The sequence below is a fragment of the Phyllostomus hastatus genome, unplaced genomic scaffold (genome assembly GCF_019186645.2).
Source record: "Phyllostomus hastatus isolate PE091 unplaced genomic scaffold, TTU_PhHast_1.1 phas_contig_98, whole genome shotgun sequence".
Taxonomy (NCBI): domain Eukaryota; kingdom Metazoa; phylum Chordata; class Mammalia; order Chiroptera; family Phyllostomidae; genus Phyllostomus; species Phyllostomus hastatus.
This window is the reverse complement of record NW_025333999.1, coordinates 1246121-1262081: the sequence shown is the minus strand read 5'-3', so window position 1 is coordinate 1262081 and position 15961 is coordinate 1246121. Positions and strand designations below refer to the sequence as shown.

Genomic DNA, 15961 nt, shown 5'->3' with positions numbered 1-15961 from the left:
CCCCCCTTGGAGCCTCAGTTTCCCCACTCCAGCCCCGAGGGGGCAGGGGCAGCTGGGGGACCCGCGCCTCTCTGGCCGGCAGGGGCAGCACAGAGCCGCACGGGACATCCGGAAGGGCCCCGCCTCCGGCCCCGGCCCCGCCCCGCCCAGCCCGGCTACCCAGAACCGGGAGGAGGCGGCAGCGGTGTCCACGACCCAGACGGTGCGCGCGGCAGTGGCTGTGTTGGGACGTGGGGCGCCATGGCGGCCGCCGAGCGCCGCGCCTTCGCGCACAAGATCAACAGGTAGCGCGGCCGCTGGATCCCTTCCTGGCGGCCCCACGTGCCAGAGCCCCGCCCCAGGGTGGTCCGGCCCAACCCTGCCTGGGCGCCCCCCATTCAAGACCCTTCCGCCTTCGCCAAGTCCGCCAGTGCCGGTGGAGGCTGGAGGGTAGCGGGGTCCGAGCTAGGGGTCGCGCCCGGGCAGCGAGTACGATGGCGGCTGAGGTCCACCCTGGGAGCGGTGGGACCATGGGGGCGTGGCCCGGGGGCCTTCCTGGAGGTGGTGGTGCAGGGAAAGCTTGAGCCGGGCGTCATTTGCGCTCCCTTCCAATCTCCTGGCTCTTCTCGGTCCCCGAGCTCGTCCCATCCTCTGTGCCTGGTTTTGGGCGCTGGGATTTGGGAACAAGGATAGTACTCTTGGCAGCCTTTGAACTTTATGGATAAGTTTCCCGTGCTTTCCATTCCCCCACCCCTTCGCACCAGGGTCTCGGGTCCAGCTGTCTGGGGGGCAGGGGACAGCTGTGGATGTCCCCCCGCCCTGCTCAGGCTCTCCTAGCACCGGCTGGACGGGCTGGAGATGGATGGATGATTGAATGGAGAGAGTGGGGGCTGGGGACAGGACCAGCTGGTGGGCAGACGGGGGAGGGGACAGGCACCAGGCGCTGGGGGATCCATTTCCGTGGCCTGGGAGAAGGATGTCAGACTCTGGGGATGAAGAGCCTCTTCCCCGTTGGGGCTTTTGCCCCCACAGAGGGGTCAGAATCTGCTTATGGCCGTTTCCACAGGGGAACCGACCTGGCCACCCCCGGGTGAAAAAGCCAGCCTGTGGGTCCAGCATTGTCCTGATGGAGACACAAGAAAAGGTCCTACCCTTGGGGGCAGATACAGTGCGGGAGACAGATGAGAAGCACAGTAAAGTGGAATATTTGTTAGTGACCAGTGCTCTGGGGATACCCAGGCAGAGAAGGGACTTAAGGAGGGTAGGGCTGTTGCAGATATGGGAGGTGGGCCTGGGATACCTGGATGAGAAAGTGACCTTTGAGCAAATATCTGAAGGAGGCGAGGCAGGGGTCCATGCCCCGTGTGGGAGGAGGGTCCAAACGCCGGAGAGGGCCAGTGCGAAAGTCCTCTGCGTTCACAAAGGCATGATGTGGCCACAGGTCACCTGAGAGGGAGAACGAGGAAGGGGACAGTGGGAACAAATGGTGCAGGGCCTTGCGGGTTTGGGGGGGGGGCTTTAACTTTTATCCCCATTCAAGGGGGAGCCAGGAAGGGTTCTAAACAGAGACGTGACCTGGTGGCTGGGGCAATTTTTATGTCTGTCATCTCTGTCTCTGAACCATCTCTCTGTCTTAGATCTTTGGTGTCCCTGGGCCTGTTCCTGTGCCCTTGGGTGCTGGCTCCTACCCTGTGAGTGGGAGTCCTGGGTCCCACCTTGGGGAACAGATGCTACAAAGCCTAGGGTGAGGAGAGTAAAGAGAGATCCTGGAGCCTCAGTGAAATTGAAGCATAAGCAAATGGCTCAAGCTTTCCTGCTGTTCTGTGATGAGGTCTCCAGAGCTGGGAGCAGACATCCAGATGTCTGCGTGCCCAGGTCTGAGCCTTCACTTACTCATTCATCCCACAGACACCACAGTAACCTGAACATAAGGCAGTCCCCCAGTTTCTTAATGAACAGATTCCAGAAAAAACAAGATTTTAGAGGAGAACTTAAAAGTACCAACTCTAATGAATGTAAATAACATAGACAAACGTTATTGTATGCAATATAATTTGTTCATTCTCTTCACTTGTGCTATTTAAAATAAAATACAATATAGAATGGTGAAAATGGCCAGCACTTACAACATGCTTATCACACACTGGTCTCCCTCTGGGATGTCAATTGTTTAATTGTCACCAGAGCCCCTTGACACAAGCATAACTATTGAAACCGGTTAGGTCATTGTTGAGGGTCTCTTGTGGGGAAGTGAGCCCAGAAGTGTGTGGCCCCAGAGTCCAGAACAAGCTTGGAAACTGTGCCTCTCCCTGCCACCACATATCCCTAAGCAAGTCTATTCGTTCTTCCTGGGCATCTGTCAGCAGCGTCTTCTCTCCGCCCCTCAGTGGTCTGACGTGGCAGCTTGCGTTTCTCGTTTAAAGACAGTTTATAGGACAGGTGGAGGGCCATGAAACAGACATTGATGAAATTCCAAAGGTACCTCTAGGATTTCGAGGAAGTGGCTCTTTCCTGCTCTGTCCCAAAATACATCTGCGAATATGAGTGATTGCATGTATCATTAATCCTTTTTTTTAAAGATTTTATTTATTTATTTTTATTTTTAGAGAGGGAAGGGAGGGAGATAGAGAGAGAGAGAGAAACATCAATGTGCAGTTGCTGGGGGCTGTGGCCTGCAACCCAGGCATGTGCCCTGACTGAGAATCGAACCTGCGACACTTTGGTTAGCAGCCCACGCTCAATCCACTGAGCTACGCCAGCCAGGGCTTTCATTATTAGCTTTTTAAAAAACTGTTAGGCAAGACATGCACGCAGGGAAGTGCGATGTTTAAAGAGTAATAATAAAACACACGCCGAGGAAAAAGTCACTCAGGTCAAGAGTGAGGCTGGCTCCTTCTTCCCGGGCCTCCCCGGGCCAGCAGCCCCTCCTGGGCTGCACCTCGTTCTGCCCCTCTCGCCTCACTCGGATTATGGTCTCTTCATCCAAGGCGGCTCCTTGTCTGCTGCGGGTTAGTTTTGCCTGTTGAGAACATCCTATAAATGGAATCATGAGGACCAGCTTTCACCCGGAGTAATGTCAGGAGGAAGGTTTACCTGTCCCTTTGCCCGAAGTCAGGTTTGTCCTTTGCATCACTGCATGGTATTTCCCTGCCTGTTCATTCTCTGTCGTTGGTCAAGGAACACGTGACTCGTTTCACTCTGGGGCTGACACTGTCAGGGCTGCTGAGAACATTCCTGGTCACGTGTTTCCTCCCGAGTCCTTGCGCCTCCAACTGGAATTGCTGGATGGGCATGTCTTTGACTTCCCTAGACAGTCACAGACCGTTTTCCAAGGGGGTGGTACTAGCAGTGTGTGAGTGTCACCGTTGTTCTGCCTCGTCACTGGCACTCATACTGTTTGTCTTTAAAATTTTCTGCCAGTTCAGGGGGGTGGGGTGGGGTCAGAAGAGGAAACTCCTTGTGGTTTTATTTGGATTCGCTTTCTTCCCTCACTTTTCACACAAGTGGGAACACACAGCATTCGCAGCGTCTGTCATTCTTGTTCTGATTTTATTGTCCTCCTCCCCTGTGAGGGTAGACCTCTGTTAATCCAGCCAGCCCTGGGGCAGTCCCTGGTCTCCAGTGGTGCTCCCTCCTTCCCCCCTGAGCTTCTCTTTAGTGTGGGGCAGGGTTGTCAGTTTCTCACCTTCAGAAGCTGTATCTCATCCATAGCTATTACCGCCACCTGATTTTTTTTTAAGCCTCACCTGAGGATATATATGTTTGTATTGATTTTAGAGAGAACTTTAGGTGTATGGGATGATGCTGCGACCAACCGAGCCACCTGGCGGGGGTCCACCACCTGATCTTCACAGTTTGCCTCATTTCGGTTGTGAGACCACTTCCGGGGGAAGTCACTTAATTCAGCTCAACAGTTTGCCCGCCTTTTTGAAATGTGCTTTATACGGGGCATCTGATAGGGCAGTAGAAAGAGAGAGGTGGGGGTGACCCCCAGGGGTGGGCTCCAAACACCCCAAGAGGCTAGGGCTGCCCTTAGTGAGACGGGGGGGAGGGCAGTGGTCATGCAGCCTGCAGGACCCCCGTGTGGGCACGCGAGGGAGGCAGGTGCCACACAGGGTGGACCTGAGGACTCGTTAGAGCTTGGAAGGCGTTGAAGCCCCAAGGCTGGACAAGACCAGTGTGCAGGGTGTGCGTGTGGGCAGGAACGAAGTGGGTTCTGAAGCCCCTGTTCTTGGCCCAGCTCCCTTCACAGGCCCCACGGAGGGCCTAGAGTGGAGGGGCACAGACGCAGGCTTCCGCCCGTACACAGCGCTGGCCCTGCGGCATTCTGCCGCTGACCCTCGGTGGAGTACGACCCTTCTCTGAGCTTCTCTCACTTTTGGTGTCAAAAACAGGGCCAGGCCCTGGCCAGTGTAGCTCGGTTGGGCATCGTCTTGCAAACCGAAGGGTCGCTGGGTCGCTGGTTTGATTCCTCATCAGGGCACATGCCTGGGGTGCGAGTTCCGTCTCTGGTCAGGGCACGTGCAAAAGGCAACCGATTGATGTTTCTTGCATGGATGTGTCCCTCCTCCTCTTTCTGTCTCCCTTCCTCTCGCTCTAGAATCAAGAAAACCAGGGCCAGAATTCCAGTTTCCCAAGGTCCTCTTTGAGGCAACACAATGACAGCGAGCTTTAACTGAGTGCTTATCATGTGCCAGGCACTGCGACCAACACAGCTCCCTGAGGTGTGGGTACGGTCACCCGGGCGCTGGGGCCACGGGCAGGTCCAAGTACAGAGCCCCCCGGCTCAGGAACTGGCTCCCGCGGCCGTGGCGTTGTGGGCCCGTCCTTTTCCCACTCCCAGGGCCTCTCTCTGAGCCTAATGACAAACTGAAGCTGGAGCTCCAGCCTCCCCCACCCCCTCCCTGCGCTGGGGCAGCAGCTGCAGAACAGCTGGGACCAGGACACAGGCAGGTCCCTTGTCCCAGAGTCTTTCGTACATTATCCCCAAAGTTCTTGTGTGCCCAGGCTTCCAGAGGAGGTTGCTCCAATTTTGGGAATTCCAGGACAAATCCTTAGTTTTGAACATCCTCTGAATTTCCTAGAATCTCCCCCTCCCACCAGCCAACAGAAGCAATACTGGGGGACAGTTGGCAGAAAGATAGAATACAGGGATGGGAAAGGAGTGAGGCTGGTGCCTCAACCCGGAAGTCCCCACGCTGGATCAGGGTCGTGGTCAAATTTTTTTGACTTGCTCGGATTTGAATTCAGGGGCTTCGGGTTGGGGCTGAGGCTCTCGGTTGGCTCCAGTCTCCCCTCCCCCTCCCCAGTCTTACCGGGGCCAACGGCACATGTCTATGTCATTGGTGGCCTGTGGGCCATCTATCAAGTTTGCAGTCCTCAGGGTGGTACTTTTTGGGAGCACGACTTTGCATTATGAAAATCACCAAGCACACAGAAAAGTTGGAAGCAGAAGGAGTGTGCCCAAATACTGGGGCAACTGCCTTCCAAACTTTCGGAAGTACTGAGGCCCAGAAAGGGTGTCTCAACTGCCCAAAGCCACACAGCCTAAAGGTCTGGGGCTTCCCCCAACTTACAGTGGATTTAAGAAAGTTGGACCAGGTGGGAGTTTGGGAGGGATTCACTCATTCCTTTGAGCACCTATTATATGCAGGGCGCAAGGCTGGGGCCTTCAGGGGAGACCACAGAGTCCTGGCTCCGGCTTCCCAGAGATCAGGGGTCCCTGCTCAGCACAGAGCCCAGCCTCAGGGCATTTGTACTTGCTGTCCCCACTGCCTGGCACACTTTTCCCAGGCAACTGCGTGGCTTCCTCTCCTTCCCCTGCTTCCAAGCTCTGCTGAAGGAACAGAGGGCTGGGGGATCCCTGCCCCCACTGGGTCTGTCCCAAATTCCCCTGCTGGCCCTCTCCCGGTGGGTCTTGTCCCTCCCTGACTTTGAAGGGCAGTGCGGGTTTAGGGACTCAAGAAGGCCACAGCCCTCACCTTGCTTGCAGGGTGTGCTCTGAGAGTTATGCTGGCCTCTTACGCACCCTCAGCCTCATCTCAGACTCCCTGAGAACGTACATGTGTGGAGAGCCTTCTGATTGCCAGGCCCCTGCTCAGGTCCCCACAGCAGCCCTGAGAGGGCAGAGCAGCTACAAATGTGTAAACTGAGGCTCAGAGGCAGGAGTGACCTGTCTAAGGCCCTCTAGCAAGCAAGCATAGGGTGGGGATGTGTTTGAGGGACCTCAGGGTAGACAGAGGTCTCCCAGATGAGAAAGCAGGGACCAGAGTGCTGGTGTGGGGATGGGGGACTGGACAGAGAGGCATCTCTGCCCCTGAGGCCCGCCCGGTGGCAGTTGCCTGGTCTGTGCTTGGCGGGGAGGGCCAGAGGGGCCCACAGTGTGCGACCTGGATCTGGAAGTCTGTGTTCTCTTGGCCACACAGCCTATTTTTTTCTCACCACCGCCTGGACTTTCCTCTCACAGAATGAGTTTGTTGGCCCCAAGGCCCCGGGTCTCAGGGCCCTGCTGCCCAAGCTTTCCTGCCCACAGCGGCCCCCTTCCTGTCCCCACAGGACAGTGGCGGCCGAGGTGCGGAAGCAAGTATCCCGGGAACGCAGTGGCTCTCCCCACTCCAGCAGGCGCTGCAGCAGCTCCCTGGGGGTAAGTTTTGGGGAGGTGCCCCCGACCGTGACCCTGCCTTCTGACAGGCGGGGTTCCCCTCTGCCACGACTCTGACTCACCCACTGGCCCCCTGCTTGCCCTGTCCTGAGGAGAAGCAGGGGCGACTTTGACCTAGCTGAGGCAGGGAAGGGGTTCCCGGCCTGGGCTCTACACTGTCCCCATTCCTGCTTCCCTGTGAGTGGGGAGAGTGGTCCCCTTCTCTGCAGCTGCTTTCTTGGGGTGGGGGGGGTACATCCCAGTGGGTGGTCGAGGTGGGGGTAGGAGAGGCTCCAGCCTAATGTAGCCCCACCTCCTGCTGCCTGGACCACCCAGATGAAGATGGAGGGAGGGCAGCCTAGGGGATGGGAGGTACCTCCAGCTGCAGAGGAGAGGGGGTGGGGCCATCTTTCCACAGGGCCTTAGGAATTGTCTGTTTCTTTGTAGCAGTCAACAGGCCTTTCCTTCCAGCATTAGTTCCCTGTGCTTCCAGGCACAGGGTGTGATTTCCTGCCTGGAAGGAGGGGTGGGGCTGGCTGAGCTGGGGTGGAAGAGGAGAGTCTGAGGTCACTACCCTTTGTGGAACCTCTGCAGCTCCAGCACCCTTCATGGCTCCCACTGCCCTCTTACTCGAGTCTGAGGCCCACCCGTGCTCACGTTCACCCTCCACCCCCCTTCCTGGTGCCCAGGGCAGGGGTCACAGCCACTTTCCTCTGTCCCAGGTCCCACTGACTGAAGTCATTGAGCCCCTGGACTTTGAGGATGTGATACTGAGCCGGCCGCCAGATGCTGAGCCCGGGCCCCTCCGAGACCTGGTTGAGTTTCCAGCGGATGACCTGGAGCTGCTGCTGCAGCCCCGAGAATGCCGGACCACGGAGCTCGGGATTCCCAAGGACGAGTGGGTTCAACCCCGCACCCTCCCGGCTATAACTCCGCTGTCTTTCTGTGCACCACCCCCGTCAGCACCCCCTTTCCTGTCAAACTCCCAGCAGCCCTGAATTCAGATCCTGCCTCCTCTGTGACTGTGGATAAGTCATGCCCTCTCTGATTCTCTATTGCCTGGCCTCTGTTAACCCTGAGTTTGTTTTGCACAGAAAGCTGGATGCCCAGGTGCGGGCTGCAGTGGAGATGTACACAGAGGACTGGATCATCGCCCACAGAAGGTGGGTCTGGCTGGGGGCAGCTCAGGGTGGAGGGTCAGGAGGCCAGGTCGCAGTGCAGAAGAACCCATTTTCTGCGGCTGGTTCTCCTGCTTGTCTGCCGCTGTGCCTGCAAGGACAGCTGGACTTCAGTGATAGAGTACAGCATAGGTGGGCGGCCTTGCTGGCATCACCTGGGCCTTGCAGGTGTGTCGGGGTGCATCAGGGAGCCTGGGGGGCTCCTGGTCCCTGCTGCCCACCCAGCCCCGCCTCCTCCTAGGTACCAGCATCTGAGTGTGGCGTACAGCCCCATCACCGCAGAGACCCAGCGAGAGCGGCAGAAGGGCCTCACCCGCCAGGTCTTCGAGCAGGATGCTTCTGGGGATGAGAAGTGTGGCCCAGAGGACTCGGTGAGGGAGCCCTGGGCGGGGGGCACTGCAGGGTGGGGGGTGTGGCCTCCAGCCTCAGCTCACAGTCACATGTGGTGAGAAATGACCCGAAGAGCCTTGAATTTGAAAGGAAAGGTATTGGCCTCATGAGTGAAAAGTTAAGGTAATAATTGTAAACATTTATTAAGTGCTTAGTGCATATGGAGTGTTTAATACTTGTCCTGTGAGGCAGGGCAACCATTGCACCCATTTCACAGGTAAAACAACTGAGGCACAGCAAGGTGATTAGAGGGCCTTTACTGCCCTACCAGGTCCCTAGCCTATATTTTGTCATCCAACATTTATTGAGCAACTACTTTATAACAATGATGATCATACCAAGGATTATTGTTATTGTTTTCATTGTTCCTATTTTTAGATATAGTTGGAGAAACTGAGGCCCTTAGCGTTGGGATCCAGACCCAAAGTTACAGAGCTGGGATTTGAACCAGGGCAATCTGGCTCTGACCATTGCTCTGTCTGGGAGGTCAGGCAGGATCCTGTGCCAGTGACAGCTCCAGTAAAAAGAACTCTCCCTCTCCTGGCAACAGTGAGCGGAGTCCCAGGGAAGGCTCTCATTGGCCCAGTCCAGTTATATCCTCACTTCGGAGCCACTCTCTGGGACTTGGTAGATGCTGTGTTCTGATTGGCCAGAGGAGGGTCATGTGAAGCCCAGAACATGGGGATGGGAATAGCCTTGCCAACAGTGGTAAAGGAGGGAGGCTTGCCAAATAAGCTTCCACAAGGAGGGTCAGCAAAACCACCAGCTGACCCTCGTAGTGGCGACTTAGTGGTTGACCATTTTGCACTGACAGGATGACCCCCGGCACTCCTCGGGCTCCCCGGAGGACACTCCGAGAAGCAGTGGCGCCTCTGGCATCTTCGACCTGAGGAACTTGGCGGCCGACTCACTGCTGCCCTCGCTGCTGGAGCGCGTGGCCCCTGAGGAAGTGGACAGGCGTAACGAGGCCCTGCGGAGGCAGCACCGGCCCCGCACCCTGCTCACCCTCTACCCGGCGCCTGACGAGGTGGGTGCCTGCAGGCCCACATAGGCCCTGGGGCCAATACCCATCCAACTGACTTGTATCCGGATATAGTTCCCCACCAGCATGTACTAGGTACCTACTGTATACCCTGTATTTTATTCAGTGGCATATATTGGTTGCCTAATATGTACTTTTATATTTATTCAACCAATATTTATTGTACACCTTCTGTACAGTCCTATCTTGAATCAAACAGGATTTATTGAGATCTTATTGTGTGCCTCTGTTTATCTAACCAGTGCTTGTTGGTGGGGGACCTAGTATATATGCTTTATTTTTATTCATAGCTTTTATTAGACACCTATTATATCCCCTATATTTATCCAACCCACTTTTATTGGTTACCTAGTGTATATATACACCTATGTTTTCATTCAGTGATTTACTGAGTTTTTACTGTATACTCCTATATTTATTCAATCAATGTTTATTAGGTACCTAATATATATATAGATATGTATATATATCTCCAGTCAGCATTAATCAAATGCTTTCTGTATACATCTGTGTTTATCCAGTTTTTTGTAGGTACCTACTGTATATCTCTGTATTTTTTCAACCAACGTGTTCGAGGGCCTATTGTGTGACAGGCACTGGGGATACAGACATGGGCTAGACAGACGCAGTCCCTTCCCACCCAGATTTACAGTCCAGTGGAGGAGAGAGCCTCCCACCAGGAAATTATAACCCAGACAGAGGAGTACCACAGTAAGGTGCTGGTGATTGTCCCTCACCTGACCTTCAGTGCCCCAGCCATATGACCCATTGCAGCAGAGCATCGTGAGCACCTGGAGGAGGTGCCTGCCCAGGCCTCAGGGGTCAGGGAGGGCTTCCTGGAGGAAGTGCCAGCTAAGCTGGAACCTGAACCATGAGCAGAGTTCAGCCAGATAAAGAGGAGGGGAGAAGAAAGGCCTGACAAGCTGGGGATAGCATGTGCAAAGGCTCAGAGGCAAGGGAGTGAGGCTGGGGTAGAGCTGGTCCCAGGCTGCACATTGGAGGAGGACGCGTCCCAGCTGCCCCTGGGCTCTTGGCAGGATGAGGTCGTGGAACGCTGCAGCTACCCGGACCCGCCCCACGAACACTTCGGACAGAGGATCCTGGTCAAGTGTCTGTCTCTAAAGTGAGTGTGCTTACCTGCCCGTCCCTTCAGAAACACAAGGGGACTGGATAGGTTACAGTGTGGCACCCACGTGGTGCTCGCTGCCAGAGCCATGCCTTGACCGTGTGCAGCCCCGAGACCAAGGAGGTCGTGGGCTCTTAGGCGGAAAATAAGGCTTCCCTTTTTATTATTCAAAGCCACCAATCCTTAAGTCCTAGCTGTGTGCCAGACTCTGTTCTCAGCCCTTCACATACATTAAGTCTATTCTTCTCTACAATCTTATGAAGTGGGCGCAAGTGGGAAAACCCAGGCACTGCATGATGAAGTCATGGTGCCCCAAAGCACACAACCTGTGAGGCCAGGGGCCAGCACGGGCCCACTCCATGGACCCAGGTGGAGGGGGTGCTGGTGACCCTGGGGCTTGAGGCCCCTTCCACATCAGCCCCCCAGGGAGCAGCCAAAAATGTGTGGGAACAGAGCTGAACAGGATGTGGACTTGGACCCGAGCCTGGCCCCGCCCCCCCATCCTGAGTTCCTGCTTGGACAGGGGCAGGAAAGGGAGGCCTGTCTGGCTTGAGGCCTGGGTAGGCTGCCTGCCCCAAGCACAAGAGTTGGGAACCGGCTCTGTGAGCTCATCCACTCATTCAGCACTCATTGAGTGCCTACTGTGTACAGGGTTTGTAGCGGTGGGATGACCACACAGGACTCTAGGTGGGGTGCACAGCACACCCAAAGGCAGGGAGACCTGGAGAGGAGAAGGAAGACCAAGAGGTGGGGTGGGGTCAAGCCATGCAGGGATTTGTTCTCAGGGCAGTGGGAAGCCTCAAAATTTAAGTTTTAAGATACTTTCTTAGAAGGCAGGTAGTGCCCTGGCTGGTGTGGCTCAGTGGATTGAGTGTCGGCCTACAAATGGAAGGGTCAATTCCCAGTCAGGGCACATGCCTGGGTTGCAGGTCAGTTCCCCAGTAGGGGGCGCATGAGAGGCAACAACACACTGATGTTTCTCTCCCTCCTTCCTCTCTTTTTCCCTCTCTTCCCCTCTCTCTAAAAATAAATAAAATAAAAAAAGGTAGGTAGTGAGTGGGGGCCGGCAAGGCAGAGTAAGATAGGGAGGTGGCACAGGTGGAAGAGGACACCCCAGAGAGAGGAGACAGGGAGGCCCAAGAGTTGAGAATTTCAAGCTGAGGGAGAAGATTGTTGGGCACAAAGCTGACTCTGCCAGCTGAACAAGGGCCATGATTTTTGGGTGGGGGGCTCTGTGTGAGTTACTGACAGAGGAGGGGAGAAAAAAATCAGTGCCTCAGTTTCCTCTTTTGCAACATGGGACAGGTCTTTTCTGCAAGCCCTTAAGTGGTGGTTCTTTGTGGCCCAGTGGGAATTAGATGCCCCCCATGCTGCACCAACGCTGGGTTGGGCCTCGAGAGGAAACAGAGGTGTGGATGGTGGGAGGGTCAGGGAGAGCCTCTGCCAGATGGCCCCATTCTCCCACAGGTTCGAGATCGAGATCGAGCCCATCTTTGGCATCTTGGCCCTGTACGACGTGCGGGAGAAAAAGAAGGTAGGAGCCCCTTTCTTTCCTTTCCTCCCTCACTGCCTTCCTTGTTGCAGGGCCTGGGCTTTCTGGAGATGGTGGCCCAGCTGCCTCTTGTGTCCCCAGATCTCGGAGAACTTCTACTTTGACTTGAACTCAGACTCCATGAAGGGATTGCTGCGGGCCCACGGCACCCATCCGGCCATCTCCACCCTGGCCCGCTCTGCCATCTTCTCCGTGACCTATCCCTCGCCTGACATCTTCCTGGTCATCAAGGTGCCCACTGGGGCTGGGCAAGGGGGTAGTAATGGTGAATGCAGTCCCTGCTCTCGTGGAAGAACACAGACATGTCCAAAGAAGGATGAGCAGGCCTCTTGTGGGGAAAGTGCAGGCAGTGGGCCAAGCCCAGAGGAGGCTCCTGGCCCAGGTGGAGAGAAATCACTGAGGGCTTCTATGGAGAGGTGACGACAGTCAAGCCAAGACCCACGAGTGAGCAGCCTGTAGAGAAATGGAAGCCTGGCATAGGGGGACAGGCATTTAAAATATTTTTTTAAACTGGAGAGCTTTTCCATTTTTTAGGGGAGGAAAGACCTAGTTGGCACATGTATTTGGGATTTTCTGTTTCCAGGAGTGAGCTCAAATTTCCTTTTCCAAACATTCAGTTAGGTTACACTAGTGATATTAGTGGGGCAGCTATAGGCAGGTACTGCTCAGTCAGTCAGGCTTCTCAGGGAGTCCTGTCTCTAGTCCTCACAGCAGTCCTGGGAGGTAAGGGTTGCCATGGCTGTTTTACCGATGGGGAACAGGTAAGGGACCTGGTCCAGGATCCCACAACTAAGGAACGCTCAGGATTGAAGTCCAGTTCTTGCAGCCCAGAGCCGTGCTTGGAGTGGCCTCTGTTCGTACCAATAAGGAATTGTAGATGTAGGGAGACTATGGAGCCTAGGCTTCAGGGCGAGTTCAAAAGGTGGGGAAGGGACAGCTGGCCAGGCAAGTCCACCGCTAGCACTGAATCTCAAGGACAGTGGGAGTCATGGGAGGTGTTAGAGCAAAAGCTCTAGTGGTTGAGGTGTCTGGGGGCTCATGACAGGTTCAGGTTAGGGGTAGGGTGGGGAGGTTAGGGTCCAGCAGTGCCTCACTGGGCCCGCCTGCCTGCCCCTCAGCTGGAGAAGGTGTTACAGCAGGGGGACATCAGTGAGTGCTGTGAGCCCTACATGGTGATGAAGGAGGCGGACACAGCCAAGGTAAGCAGGTGGGGGCTGGTCCTGGTGATGAATGGGCCACTTGGCAAGGCAGATCCTGCATTCAGCAGGCCGGGGGCACTGAGCTTGTGGATGTCGGAGGGTCTTCCCACAGAACAAGGAGAAGCTGGAGAAGCTGCGCCTGGCGGCCGAGCAGTTCTGCACCCGCCTGGGCCGCTACCGCATGCCATTTGCCTGGACCGCTGTGCACTTAGCCAACATCGTGAGCAGCGCTGGGCAGCCTGACCGTGATTCCGACTCAGAGGGTGGTGAGGAGGCGGGGCTGATGGTCAGGGGCGGGGCTACTGGGAAAAGGAAGGGGCGCCCTCTGCTGGCTGTACTCTGTACTAGGTTGAGTCTGCCAAGTTGTTCTGTGCCTCTACCTGTCACTGCCTACCCCAGAGCGCCGACCTTCCTGGACTGACCGCCGCCGTCGGGGGCCCTCAGACCGGATGAGTAGCGGGGACGACGCCTGCAGCTTCTCTAGCTTCCGCCCTGCCACACTAACTGTCACGAACTTCTTTAAGCAGGTTTTGTGGCCATAGGGGAGGGGTGCCAAGGGACACCCTGGTGGCCGCACAGGCCCTGGGGACTCAGCTCATGGGGATGGGTCTGGTGCAGGAAGCCGAGCGGCTCAGTGATGAGGATCTCTTCAAGTTCCTGGCTGACATGCGGCGCCCGTCATCCTTGCTGCGGCGTCTACGGCCAGTGACTGGTGCGTGGCGCATCCGTAAAAAAGAGGTGTCACTCATACAGTCACTAAACAAATACGCCGACCTGCTGTGTGTGGCCCTGGGGACGCAACAGTGACCATGATAGACAAATCCCACCCTCGGGCTGGACCTTCCAGTGGGGGCCACGGATTAGAAACAGAATAAATAAGACAGATGCTGGGTCAGTTGAGGGATGTAGTTGCTGAGGGGCAGAGCTGATCAGATATGGGGGCAAGAGGTGGGAGTTGAGGGCAACTTCTGGCCTTAGTACCTGAAGGGCAGCCACCAGAGGGAACTGTGGGAGAGTTCGGCCCCTCACCCCAAAGCCCAGAGAGGATGGGGCCCAGCCTAGAGGCTCCCAGGCAGGTGCAAACTAGCTCCCCTTCTCCAGCCCAGCTCAAGATCGACATCTCCCCAGCCCCCGAGAACCCCCACTTCTGCCTGTCCCCGGAGCTGCTTCATGTCAAGCCCTACCCAGACCCCAGGGGCCGGCCCACCAAGGAGATCCTGGAGTTCCCCACCCGTGAGGTCTACGCTCCCCACACAAGCTACAGGTACAGCCTCTAGGACCCAACTGGGCACTTGAATGGGGGGCATTCAGGCATCATGCAAATTGAGGCTCCCATTCTCCCCAACACAAATAAGACGCCCAGGGTGAGATGCCACTACTTGCTTTAATAGGTATGTATGTAGGAATGGAGGGACATGTGTCTTCCTTCACCCCTCCTCAGTGGGGCCATGTCTTCTGCCTTCGACCCCACCTGCTTCTGTGTCTGCTCCGTGGCCGGAAGCGGGCGCGGCAGCCTGGCCAACCCCAGCAGACAGGCTGCTCTCCTCCCTGTGCGGGGGCCACATGGGGCGTGGGAGCATCCCTTGGTGCACGGCTCATCCTCAGTTCCACCGGTCAGGCTCAGGCTGGGAGCGCCGCTGTGTGGAGTCTGAAAAGGAGATAAGGCTCAGCCAAGGCAGGAGGGCCTCCATTCAGCCGTTCTGCACACCCCCAGTCCAGTTGCCCTGCACGCGCAAGCCCCGCCAGGCTCACCTCTCTTTGATTTGTTGCAGCCGGTGCTGCTGAGCCATCATCTCCTGCCTCTGTCGCTGCACGTGGCCCTTGAGGACCCATAGGATGTGGCTCTGCTTATCAGCATGGGCCTGTGGGGTCAGGAAAGAAACCTCAGCTGGGGGCTGCCTCACCTCCCATCCCCAGATCTTACCCAGCCCATCCTCCCATCGCATCAGTATGACCCAGCAAGTCACTGCTACTCTCAGGCCTCAACTTGCCCATCTGTAAAATGGGGAAGAAAGGGGACTCGGTGGAATTATGAGCATGATAGGAATTACTAAAGGGCACAGTGCTGGGTACTTTCTAGAAACTCAAAAAATGTTACCAATTACATTTGTTGCAAGAAATGCATCTAAAAGTATGCATTCGTTGAGTACCTAGCATCTTTCTGGCCCCGTACTGAGTATCTTATCTGCATTGAGTCCCAGGCTCCACTCTGAGACATTAGCTGTTGCCTTTATTTGCAGATGGGGAAACTGGGCAATGGAAAGGGATATGGGTTTTGTCCAGGGTCACACAGGATAGAAACCGTGGTGCTGGGAGGCTGACCTGGGTAGGGGGGATCTCTGGCACTTGCTCTAGAAGCAAGTTCTGGCTGAGAATCAGGGTCTTGACTCTTCCAGGGCTGGGAGCTCCTTACCTTTAAGGCCTCAAATTCTTGATGGGCATGGCCCAGCCAAGCACCTCTCAGCTGGACTTCTAGCTGCTGCATGCTCTCCCGCAGCACCTGCTGTCCCTGGGCCATCTCTCCCAGCGCCTGGGCTGTGGCTTCTGCCTGCAGCTTTAGAGCATCCTCTTCCATCTGATCAATAGTTAGAGAGACATTAGTAGGATGACCAACTTGTCTTTGTTTGCCTGGGATATTCTTGATTTTAACACTGAAAGTACTGTATTCCAGGAATCTCCCCTTCCTGGGCAAACCCAGTTTCTCACCCCCTAGACATAACTCCACTGCAGATTTGTACCCACCCTATAACACCCCAACCGCAGTGCCCACCTGCATCTTCAGCAAGCTTGCTTGTAGCTCCTGGGCTGCATCCCGGCCCTGGTTGACCTCCTGCCCCAGGAGCCCCAGTGCACGG

General features: G+C 55.9%; 1 protein-coding gene across 4 annotated transcripts in view; it reads left to right on the top strand.

Moving 5' to 3' along the window:
- The first annotated feature begins 170 nt into the window (after positions 1-170).
- Positions 171-15961, top strand: part of DOCK6 (dedicator of cytokinesis 6) — a 41043-nt gene continuing 25252 nt past the window's right edge. For 3 of the 4 annotated variants that reach the window (XM_045852975.1, XM_045852973.1, XM_045852972.1), the window contains exons 1-14: positions 206-284; positions 6535-6622; positions 7342-7517; positions 7714-7782; positions 8039-8168; positions 9002-9214; positions 10267-10352; positions 11823-11889; positions 11989-12138; positions 13026-13106; positions 13219-13372; positions 13506-13633; positions 13725-13818; positions 14208-14370. In XM_045852975.1, the coding sequence (XP_045708931.1) occupies positions 241-284; positions 6535-6622; positions 7342-7517; positions 7714-7782; positions 8039-8168; positions 9002-9214; positions 10267-10352; positions 11823-11889; positions 11989-12138; positions 13026-13106; positions 13219-13372; positions 13506-13633; positions 13725-13818; positions 14208-14370 (1643 nt within the window). In that variant the 5' untranslated portion in view covers positions 206-240. Of the gene's footprint in view, positions 285-6534; positions 6623-7341; positions 7518-7713; positions 7783-8038; positions 8169-9001; positions 9215-10266; positions 10353-11822; positions 11890-11988; positions 12139-13025; positions 13107-13218; positions 13373-13505; positions 13634-13724; positions 13819-14207; positions 14371-15961 lie in introns of all 4 variants that reach the window. The other variant, XM_045852971.1, reaches the window with a different exon arrangement.